The 9,355-nt window shown below is 44.2% G+C and overlaps 1 protein-coding gene across 1 annotated transcript in view; it reads left to right on the top strand.

Annotated features, from left to right (window-relative positions):
- Positions 1-328: 328 nt before the first annotated feature.
- The window catches only part of LOC139336064 (gap junction delta-2 protein), a 28,927-nt gene continuing 19,900 nt past the window's right edge, over positions 329-9,355 (top strand). Inside the window, exon 1 of the mRNA XM_070969934.1 lies at positions 329-1,516. Within this exon, the coding sequence (XP_070826035.1) occupies positions 1,446-1,516 (71 nt within the window). The 5' untranslated portion in view covers positions 329-1,445. The remainder of the gene's footprint in view (positions 1,517-9,355) is intronic.

The raw sequence follows: 9,355 nt of genomic DNA, 5'->3' as shown, positions 1-9,355 counted from the left end.
GTGCGTGGCACTGCCTCGCATGTCTCTGGATGTGTGTGCGTGTAAACAGCAAAGATCATCACTGTTGCGTTAGGTATCAGGACCAGAGGACAGAAAATGATAAAAGCATATACTGAAGACAAAATGGTGAGCAGTGTGCTGTAAGAGAGAAGAGTGGAAAAGGGTTTGTGTGGTGTTGGTGGTGGAGCAGTAAGAGATGAAGAGGAGGAGGGGGGATAAACACAGTGATGGAGAGTGAGTGAGAGGGAGTGAGAGGGGGGAGGAGCAGAGAGATGATTCCTCTCTCTAATCCTCTAGACACACGCTTGGTCTGGCTGCCTACTGGCTCAAAGAGAGAGACAGAGGCAGGTGGAGGGCGCAAGCAGAGAGTGAGAGAGAGAGAGAGAGAGAGAGAGAGAGAGAGAGAGAAACCAAGTGGGAAGGAAAAAACAAGATGAAGGGAAGAGAAGGAAGGAGAGCAGCCTCACGTAAACCACGCTGAGAGAAACCCAGAGAGAGAGAGAGAGAGGCAGTGAGGACAAGGAGGGCTGGAGAAACCAGCAACTCCTGGGTTTCGAGCAGAGGGAAGGAGACGGAGGAGGAGGAGGAGGAGGAGTGCCATGCTTCAGCGCAGCGCTGCTTGAACCAAACCAGGAGAGAAGGAGAGGAGCAACAGAGAAGAGGGGGAGGAATCCATCGAGTAGTAGCCGGAAAAGAGACAGAGGGAGGGAAAGAGGAAGAAACGAATAGGATGGAGGAGCGGAGAATGAGCAGAGCCACAGATCCCCGGTTACTCAGGCTCACGCGAGTGTATGGACCTGAGCCCGCCCAGAGTTACTCCAAGATGCTGTCAAAGAACCAGAGTGTGAGGGCGGAGTGTTAGTGTGTGAGTGATGCCTGTTTGCACAAACTACAGCTGCTCTTCCACGCTGAGTAGAAGTAGATGAGCGCTGGTGTCTCTGTGCGTTGGACCAGGTGTGAGTGTGTGTCAGGGTGAGAACATATGACAGGCCAGCTGTTTAGGAAGTAAACAGGGTCAGGTGCACCCAGAGGAGGGAAACGAAGAGGGAAGTGGCAAGACACGCTCACCTGAGCAGCTGCATGGACGGAGAATTACACACACGGACACACATGAGGGTGGCTGTGTGTGCAGCTCGCACTTAGACAAGCCTCAGTCCCACCATCTCATGTGCAGATTAGGGCATGTGTGTGTTTTGGGACAGCACCTAAAAAAGAAGACAGGCAGATCATAGCAGCAACAATGAGGTGCCTCTGAGCTTCCTCAAGGTTGCTTTTGACTCTTCTTTCACACAAGCCACCTGAAACCACTCCCTACCTCACCTCAAGCCAACAAGTGGGCTTGAAGACTCAGAAAAAAAGGACTTTAACACCAGCACTGGTGCCCTGCTGACTGGGAAGCCCCCACCTGATTTCCTGTGCCCAGTGGATGCCTCCTAACTCCAGCCATGGGAGAATGGACCATTCTAGAGCGCCTCCTGGAGGCCGCCGTGCAGCAGCACTCTACTATGATCGGAAGGTGAGTTGCTGTGGGAGCGTGGTTGTAGTCTGCAGAAAGATGCTTTGAGGTGTGAAATAGGGGAGTTTGAATTGAAATGGAGATTTAAAAATAATCCATTCTTGCTCACTTCTTTCATGTGTGCATGTGTTTTCATCAGTGTGTGTGTGTGCTCTGTGCCCATACATACTGTATTTGAAATTTACCAAGACATGGGGAGCAGGTGGAAAATTATTCCTGCCTCCACTCAGTGATTTCTGGTCCACTGTGGCTGATGGCAGGGAGAGGGAGGATTTGCGTCTTTAATCCCTCTGAGTGACATGATGGTGGTGGGGAGTTAGGCAACCAGGAGGGACACTCGTAGTCCACACAAACACTTTGGACATTAGAGGATCCAGAGCAGTGTGAGGATCTCACCTTGAAAGTGCCTTCATTCACAGTTTTCTACTGTACCTCTCAGTGGTGATGTCCTCCTTCTCCCAATCTTTTCCTCCCTCTTTTATGTCAAGACCACTTCAGAAGCTGTCACGTTGCACAAGTGTGCCTCATTTGAGCTTTTGCACAATTTCCCCCTCACACCTCTTTTCTTTCTTTCTTTCTTTCTTTCTTTCTTTCTTTCTTTCTTTCTTTCTTTCTTTCTCTGTCAAGTATGAAGTCATTTCACAACCTAAAAAAAAAAAAAAACAGTGACTAGTACAAGGTCACGACAGTCATGATTTATGCATCAGTCTACATCCCGAGATGTCTTGTATTTTAGTTGGAATAACTCCTTCTCCTCAGCCGCAGAATGAGCAATTATTGATGAGTGTGTTAGCCACAGAGGAACATCAGCACTGTGGATGGTATTGAACATGATTTTGCATCTAGTAAAGGACATTTTCCTGAGTTTGGAGTTTTCTCGGGACATCTTTGAAAACCACAGGTTCAGCATGGGTTCATTAGAGAGTGTCTGAATTAGCAGTTCAAACCGATCCCTTAAAGCTACTGACTCACTCTGGCTTGTGCTACTCTTGAATTATTGAGCGAATAAATGTCAGCCAGTTCATGAAGTAAATGATGTGGAGAAATATTATTTTTTGGCAGAACATCTTCTGCCAAAGCTCTGAGTGTGAATTTTGTTGTGTCCAATTATGAAACTGATGTGATTTTGCGTCTTGTTCTGAAAGCAGTCTGCTGGTTGAATGGTGAGTTGTTTCCTTTGATGTTATGATGAACGATTGGTCAGCATTTGCTTTCGCTCATTCATGTGACACTGTAAGCGCAGTGTCGCTCATCAGCTGGACTAGTCATCCTGGCTGCGGGGTCTCAGCGAGAAAGAGAAGACAGAAAGAGAGAGTTGTTAAGGAGGAAAAACATTAAGAGGAAATGAAATCAGCAAGGCAATCGAGGAAAAGCGAGGGGAAAAAAGCAAAACAGTTTGATGGCATAGAAGAGAGGAGACGAGCGGAATCGGCAGTCAGAGTGTGAGATGTGAGAGACAGGAAGCAGATGACAGAGAAAGAGTAAAAAGACCAAGTGAAGGCGAAGGCAGCGAGGAGCAGTTATTCACAGACAAGCGAGCAGACACATGGCCTCAGTCTGCAGGGCTTTGGTAGGAAGCCAAGAGGACTGTCTCGTCACGAGATGGTGCTGCATGTCACGACCTAAGCAGGGCAACCAGGACACCCGGTGGCAAAAAGCCTCAGATCATCTTTACGCAGATTATATCTGTTGTCCAGACAGTTGAAATGCTCAGCTGATGGGAGGGGCCGGCCAAAAAACTTTTTTTAAGATATCTAAATTCATATGTGGGACTTCCAGCAGCCTTTAAAAGTTTCACTTAAATTTTGTTTAACCTCAGTGTATTTGGTTTCCATTTCCAGAGCCACTTAATGTACAGCACCACCTCAGATTTTATAATGTGCACACTGTTTCCTTAAACCCGTGCATTACAGGTTTGGAAATGTTTCCAAAAGTCCGGAAACTATAGAATTATATTCAGTGTGTTTCTTAGAAAACTGAGGTTGCGTTTGCTGCATTAGCAGCTAATGTTCAATTTTAGTGGTATTTTTAGCAATGCTACATGGCCCTATTCAGGTATGGCAATGTCAGACATTCATGATACCCAGAGGATGATGAAACTATTCAATGGATTGTCATGAATGTTGGAGCAGACCTTCAGGATGAAATGTAATAAATTTGATACCGTAACTTGCCAACTGATTTGTTCAATATTTGCACAAATAATGGCTGTAAACCTCAACTATTTTGTGGTCAGTGCTAATTAGCAAATGTGTACTATAATGATCCATCAGCTCAAACCACCAGTGTGTCTTTTTGTCAATAATGCACAACAATCATATATAACAATCATTTAAAAGCTGTTATTACAGCTAGTGGTTGACCTGCAAGGGAGGAGGTCATTCATGATGTATGTTTATCTCTATTTTGTGTATCAGAGCACTCCTAATCACTTAGTGCTGTCACCGATAATATGAACAGAGCCAGTCAACCATTTTTTGCTGTAGTTTCTGTGTGACAGCCTGTACGTTCCCACAGTAAAGTGCCTTCCCTGCATCTGGCTTTTCTACAGCTCAAAACCATCTAATCTGGGACATCACTGCTGAAATGAATTTTTATAAACGCATGCTAATACTCCCTCAATCCTAAAACCTATTGGTCCCTCCGCTGTGGTTTAATGCATCTCATTGGTCAGTGCAGGTGCTGTCCTGTCGGAGAAAGCGTTGGACAGGTTGTTGTCTCTGAGGTGATGCCAGCATTTGTTCTCATGAGCCCACCATGACAACAGCCTGCAGGCCCGAGTCGATTCGTCATGCATGACTCACACACACATTAGGGGGAATATAACACTCGCTGTTTGTGTAAGATTACAAACAGCTCCAGAGATTCCCTTCTACGGTCAGGGTTCGTGTGCGTGCATGCGTGTGTACCCATAAATACTCAGACTGTGAGTAAAACGTGAGCTTCGGTGTACTCTGTGGGCATATCACATGTGCTTGGGCAGGTTTGCGTCCTGCCTGTGAGTGTGCGTTTGTGTATTCACCTGCTACCTGTGATTAATTCCTACCATTACGGGCAGTGGGGCAGGTGTAAATCGGCTTTCCCAGGACCATCTCATGAACTGTGGGACCCCAAGGCCTGTTGGTACACACAGCCTCTGAGGAGAAACCGTAATGAAGCACTCTCTACCTAACTACTGTCAACACATTGCTCATGCTGTCTCTATGGTCATCTCTCCCCTAGGCCACAGTCCCACCTGAGAGCTGCCATTGGTCAGAGTGGGGCTGCTAAATGTGCAAGTCCACCCTTCCACCAACCTTGATATTGATCTCCAATAATGGAATAGGAAGTGGAGCTTGATAGAAGACAGGGCACTTAATGAAACAGTCTTTAGCCCTGTCCATTTGCAATACAAATGGAGTTGTGGGTTGCAGCGACTGGAATGCTAAGTGAGTGATTAAAGCTCTAAGTATCTCATTGACTTTTTTGCCTGTTAAAATAAACCATGGCAGTAATTAGCTGACCAAATACGTATACCTTTCTCCACAAGAGAGCCATGGTTAAACACCCCGAGGACAGATAAAAGTTAAGGTGACTCTTAAAGGTGACATAAAGAGTGATAATTATTATTCCCCATGCCTCCCTAAATACAGTGTGGGGGCAGATGTAAGATGACTCTGAGTACAAGGTGCCCTCCTTTTCCAAAACCAGCATTTGAGAAAAAGTCCTAGGATAAGATAGTTCTCATCCTTGAAACCGACTTCATTTGAAAAGTGACACATTAAAAGCAGAACATAAATCTGACATTTGTTTTGCTGTCAGTTACAAACTCTCTGGTTTTTGGAGTGGTCAGAAAGTTTTTCTCTGGCTGTTTCAGGCATTTTTCAGATTTCTTTTTGAACCCCTCTTCCAGTGACTTCATTTTCACTCATCAAGGATCTATTTTCTCTGTGGCAGAAAAGCTGAGTTTAAGAAAATTGTTAGTGTAATAACATTAGAGTTGCAAACAACCTATAATGTGACTTTCTTGGACTCAAGTTTTACCAGAATCACTGGTAAGCAAATATGATCATATTCCTTTCTTTTCCCACACATATTTTCCAGAAAAAATAATGAAATAAAAAATAATTTCTCTCCAATACTTCCAAATCTTTTTTTTTTTTCCAAAGTTTTTACTCTCTCTCTGAATTGTACAAAGAGCACACCTTGAAGCACACCGAGGCCTTAAAACTGCTTGAAGCACTAGATGCACATTTCTGAGCATGGTCCTTGCAGCTGTACTCTCAGCAGAGTCCCTGAAGAATATGAGATGGTTGAAGGTTTGCTTGTCTCCCAGCATGCCTCTGCACATGCTCACTGCGCAGGAGGTGATCAAGAGTGTTCCTATTAAAGCTCTACACCTCATTCTTGACATAGGGCTGCTCACTCAGCATGACTCCTCAACATGGCTCCCCAGAGTCACATGAGTATTGTCACTCAGGAGCCTTCAGCTCATCCGCCTAGAAAATAATGCGTGTGCCACATGCACCCTTTCAGCATGTTACAATGCATACACCAAGCCAAAAACAATATTTATTAGTAGGCAGCGTGTACATGCGCCGGCTTATGCTTGTTGATAGGTTACAGCTCTGTCGTCACACGACCTTTAGATCATCGTGCTTTTATTTAGCAAATCCCCGTGGAGCGCTCACAGCCCCGACGGAGGTGATGGATGATTTTGTTTGCACAGAATGAGGCTTGTCGAGCAAATGTGCGCTAGAATGCAGAAGAAGAACAACGAGAGAAGGAGGCTGTTATATCACCTCACTTGCGGCAGATTCTCCCGAGAGCTTTTTAAAAAGAGACACTTACAGAATTCAGAGCGAGACCTCCGACATCTATTCACTGTGTCCCCCTGTCTCTGTTTTCACACTTCCTCCATCCATATGTAATGACCCCCGGGATGCTGTCGGCTGTGATGTCAGTGTCATCTCTGTGCAGCCATAAGAAACAGGTTATTAAGATGACCTCACGTGTTCCATGGGGAGAATATGAATTCCTGGTGGAAGGTTGATGCATGTGATTCCTGCTGCATCTCATGCTTTTATAACAAATGTACAGCAGCCCCCTGCAGATAAAACCTCGAATCCTGTACAGCATGAAATAATCATACAGGTGAAATAATCATAGTGTCAAAGATAGGTTTGTTATTGAGGATGCTCTTCCAGTGTGCACCAGCATCCATGGCAGTACTGATAGTGGGATTGATCTGCTGTAGTTGTTCTGCTAAAGGTACAAACATCTTGGAAATGAGTCCCAAAAGCAGGAGAGAGCTGTAGCTGTAGCTGCTCACAGCCTTTCACTACTGGGCTACAACAAGCCTCCATAGGGACTGCTGGAGTTGCAGAGATGCAGCTGGGGGAGAGGGAGGAGAGCAATTGCACATAATTATGCAGCTTGTGTTCTCATTTCTTTTTGCTTACTGCTTCTGCTTATTCTCCCTCTCTTGATCCTCAGAGTCCACATATGCTAAGGTCAGGGTTGATGTGGTGTCACCATGCTGATGGATTAATCGATGAAGCTCCTATTGTGTGTGTGTGTGTGCGTGTGCGTGTGCGTGTGCGTGCGTGCGTGCGTGCGTGCGTGCGTGTGTGTGTGTGTGTGTGTGTGTGTGTGTATGCGCGTGTCAGATGATAAACTTCCATCTTCACCATTAAGCAGTGTGTTAAAGCCAATCGTACATCAGTTTTAACATCTATGCATTGGGGGAAACTCTGGTGGATGAAGAAACTCAGGCGAGATCTTTCCAGAATTCAATCAGATAGAGAAGAGAGGGGGAGAGAGGGGGAGAGAGGGGGAGGGCTGAATGGATAAAGATTAGAGCAGGCGAAGTGGTCAGAGTTGAGACAGATTTCACCTTGCAGGGCCTCAGGGAGAAACTGTCTCCGGCAGGGTGACTCAGTAAGGCTTATGTAGGTTTAGTGTCAGCACCTCACTGGAGGACAGAGCAGGTCAGTGTTAGAATGACACTGGAGGGCTAGTTTAACCCAGACATCACAAACACAGGATAGCAACCCTGCAAAAACAGCCACCTGAGCCAGTCATTTAGTCACCTGTTTAAAATTCAAAGCATCAGTATAGTATTGGAACATCAGCTGAGAGACCTCGGAATGATTTCAATACAAAATGAAATTGTGGTTGAAATGATTGGTGACTTTCATTTTACTCAAGCGGTGCTGAGAGTGCTCATTAGTCCATGGCTTTTGAAACTGTTAACTGTTGTCAACCTTCCAGGCAGCCATTAGTTTCAGCTATTTTGGGTATAGCACATTGAAAATCAACTTGCACTACACTTAAAGCTTTTTCAGATGGATTAATGGTGACAGTGATGGATTAATAATCCATGCTGGCTTTACTTTTTTTTTGTAAAAGTTACATTTCTGTGAAGTGAAAATGGAGTTGAAAGCAAGATCCAGTTTGAAAACTCTTTCTTGCTGATGCATTCAAGGACCTGTGGTCAGATCTGACATCCAAGGATTTAGCATCACCTGCCAAGATCAACAGTGTTTTGTCAGAAAGTCAATACTTGAACACGGTAATAAGAAAAGCAGTGTCTGTTCTCATCTGCATTACCACATGATGTGATGAATTATTTATCTCAGGCAAATTTTACATCTCTGCAAGATGATTTTCATACCTTGATGACATGTGCTGCATGCAAGGTAGGCAAATTAGACGGAGTAAATATGTTGGTTGTTGGGTCTTATGTTACCCCACTGCATATATGGATATGTTAATGGAGTATTAATCATACTTAATGAGATCACAATCAGATCATGAGTCACTCTGCTGTTCTTCTTTGGATAAATCTTCTTTAATCAACACTGACATGACGGGAACAGTAAAATACCCAACTTCACTCTTGGTTTTAACATTTGCCTCTTGACTTGTTAGCCCTGTTACTGTTAAAGTCAAACTAATACCCCAAAACAATGTTAAGTAACTGAAAAGGTACACAGATCCATAATAATAGTTATAATATTACAGTTTATTTACTGATGTGTAATTACACAACATAAATGGATACTCCTGTGAGTTTGTATTGCACTTCCTTAAAGTTTGGGGACTCACTGAATCCTACATTTCCCATAATGTAAGTGGCTGGTTGAATTAGCCTGGAGCACAAGATGAGCTTTTTTTCCAACTTTAGAAAGCAGCTCACAGAACCACAGAAGACATTTTACTGTTTTCATTTGCAGAGAACCACGAGTAGACTGCTGCAGCAGATGAATAATAAAAAGTGTGAATGACTAAATACAGATAACATTAACAAAACACACAGTGAGACTGGTTTAATGGTAAAGAAATATTGTTAAGGCTCATGCTAAACTGGCCGTGCTCACTGGTATCAAATATCTGCCTCCCTCATGCAATCAGATAAAGAAAACTAAAATATGAGGGCTAAAATTAAACCAAAAGGCAACTTTAATCTCTGGTACAAAGCGATGCTGCGGCTCTTGAAGTGCTCACAGTTGGGTCTATTTGTGTGAGCTTGTGACTGTGAGATCACTGTCTTATTTATAAATCTGCTTTTCATACACATGACAACCAGCATTTCTATCCAGGGATTTTAAGGTTGATATTCTTGTTTTGTGTGATTGATCATTATGTTTGTCTGCTGATATTGTGATGAAACCACTCCTCCATACATCTCCATGCATCCCTCTCACTCTTTTTCACTCTGTCTCCTCACATTATCTCACTCAATGTTGCTTTTTGAGGATCAAAAGGACGCTCCCCTGCCATTGATTTATTCTCCTCATCACCGCCCGCCCTAACTCCCATCACTGGCTGCATCTTCACACTTCACTGGGGTCTTTA

The sequence above is a fragment of the Chaetodon trifascialis genome, chromosome 9 (genome assembly GCF_039877785.1).
Source record: "Chaetodon trifascialis isolate fChaTrf1 chromosome 9, fChaTrf1.hap1, whole genome shotgun sequence".
NCBI classification, from domain to species: Eukaryota; Metazoa; Chordata; class Actinopteri; order Chaetodontiformes; family Chaetodontidae; genus Chaetodon; species Chaetodon trifascialis.
This window is presented reverse-complemented; position numbering and strand designations above follow the sequence as displayed.